Source organism: Sphaeroforma arctica (genome assembly GCF_001186125.1).
Source record: "Sphaeroforma arctica JP610 unplaced genomic scaffold supercont1.2327, whole genome shotgun sequence".
NCBI classification, from domain to species: domain Eukaryota; class Ichthyosporea; order Ichthyophonida; genus Sphaeroforma; species Sphaeroforma arctica.
Window position 1 is genome coordinate 1 of NW_014038231.1, and position 2,575 is coordinate 2,575.

Here is a 2,575-nt window from a genome sequence, read left to right on the forward strand (position 1 = left end):
GCTGGCAATGTGTGCATAAGCCAATCAAGAATTACTGGCGTGTGAATGAAACTTTACAACGTTAGGTATGTACTTTACATCCAACTGACAGTGTGTGCCTAAGGCGATCAAGAACTACTGGCGTTGAATGAAACGCTACATCTGACGTTAGGTATGTACTTTACATCCAACTGACAGTGTGTGCATAAGGCGATCATCAACTACTGGCGTGTGAATGAAACGTTATATCTGACGTGAGCATCGCCATCAACATATATAACCAAATGCGAAAGACCACACACATCCCATTGCCTAATACGAACCGCTGCCGGGACCTACTATGTCGCGCAATGCCATAGGATTCACCGATAAGTGCACAAAAACTTCTTAGGATTCACTGATAAGCGCACATTCACTTCTTAGGATTCACTGATAGTGTACATTTAATACCAGGGATTCACACCTGTTCCATCGCCACATACCACTGTTATGTGTTGTCTGAGTGCTGGTCCAGCTATTCACAATCGAGGCTGAGTCAGAGTACATTCAGCTCAAAGCCTAAACCCTAAGGTGTACAGAACAATGGTATCATTTAGTCCACTTCATTGCTACCGCAACCATGCATAACAGCGCTGTATCTGTCATTGGCAATCGATCTGGTTGAGAATCACGTGTATGCTTGAGAACCATGAACAGATGTAAGCAATTGTAACACAACCAAATAGACGCGCATTTCTAAAGGATGCATCGTATGTATCTATCTATCACCCATTTACACACGTACTATTAACAGATATATCTTATGTATTTATCTATCATCAATTCACACACGTACTATTAACAGATATATATTATGTATTTATCTATCACCAATTTACACACGTACTATTAACAGATATATCGTATATATCTATCTATCATCCATCTACACACATACCTATAGCAGATGTATCGTATGTATCTATCTATCATCCATTTACACACATACCTTTAACAGATATATCGTATGAACCAATCTATCATCCACCTACATATGTACTGTTAACAGATATATCGTATGAACCAATCTATCATCCACCTACATATGTACTGTTAACAGATATATCGTATGAACCAATCTATCATCCACCTACATATGTACTGTTAACAGATATATCGTATGTATCTATCTATCATCCATCAACACACGTACCTTTGTCTATCGTATGCATCTATCTATCACCTGGATGTACTTGACTATAGTGTTATATTTACAATACATAAGAGTCTTCAATCAAACAGACGGCTAGAAATGATACCCGAAACTGCAATATAATCTGAACGGAATGAGACTGAGAGTAATTACACGGGAGCTGTTCAGTGACTGATCCCAATGCCTTGGCAGCCAATCATATCAGGGCTGTGGATTGCGCGCGCTTTGGCGGTTGAGTCCACATGAAAGCAGTCGCACTCACCGGTGAAACGAAAGATGTCAAGAATAATCAAAAGTGTGTGGTGATAGGGTGTGGATAACATACAACCACTAGAGGTGTATATATAGTATATGTGGTATATATACACACCATATGCGCAGATAGAAGTGTAGATCTGTACTTTCAACGCATACGGGCACGTATATAGATATATGCGTGTGTGCACAGAGTTGTATACATGCGCATCCACGTATACAGGCACCATAGGAATGTTCGAGCATACACATATTAGGACGTAAGAGTATTGCCATATATAGTCTTGCTTCCGTTTCCAACACGGAACCTCATCACACGCCAAAAAATCAAAACCATGGTGTATGCAGAAACCATCTTCACTCATACTCATACACGTGTAAACTCTCCTATACACAACATGCGCACTTTAGTAAGCATAGTCCTAGTTGTACTAGGCTTATTCACCCCATCCACTCAGGCAGCCAAAACAGGCATCCGCCTCAACACACTACAAGTACTACTTCCCTGGACATCCGAAACATCGCACAGATGCACGTTTCTCTTGCATGCTGTGGGAGGGTGCTACGAATGGCACAATGACAACCCCAACAGCATATCCATCACGCCTGTGACTGTGCCCGATGGGTGTTCAGGGCATGCTTGGGTTACAACTGTTGAATCTGAGCTCAGATCGAGTATGTCAACAGTTACCGTTACTGACATGAATTCAGGACTATACAATACGGTCAAAGTACGTGTAGAGGAAATCGCTGAGATTGAAGTAGCGACGACATACAGACGGCTTAATTGGCACGAGCAGGAGATAGTGGCTATCAATGCGTATGACAGGAATGGCAACTCAATGAACAATGTCACGGGTGTTCAAATAGAATGGGTTATATCCCAGAGCGAGGTACCCCCGTTGAGCTTCATCCCCTTTGCGGAATCGAACAGTGTCGATATTGAGCAGGTAAGCCGAATACAGCACTATCTGTTTTGTGCTGTACCAGTCAGAAATGGTTGACGCATGTATGTGTGAGCATCTAACGGTATACGTGGCTCGCAGGACATGTTTCCCAATATATATATGTGCAATTATCCGTGTCCAATATGCACCCATATGAAATAATATATTATGCATACCAGTCCAATGCGCCTGATATATATAT

At 41.6% G+C, this 2,575-nt stretch overlaps 1 protein-coding gene across 1 annotated transcript; it reads left to right on the forward strand.

The window, feature by feature from the left end:
• Positions 1-1,824: 1,824 nt before the first annotated feature.
• On the forward strand, positions 1,825-2,430 carry SARC_12473 (hypothetical protein; the record flags this gene model as incomplete). The annotated part of the gene is made up of 1 exon (XM_014293419.1): positions 1,825-2,430. The coding sequence occupies one exon, from the start codon at positions 1,825-1,827 to the stop codon at positions 2,428-2,430; it is 606 nt and encodes a 201-aa protein (XP_014148894.1).
• Between the last annotated feature and the right edge of the window lie 145 nt (positions 2,431-2,575).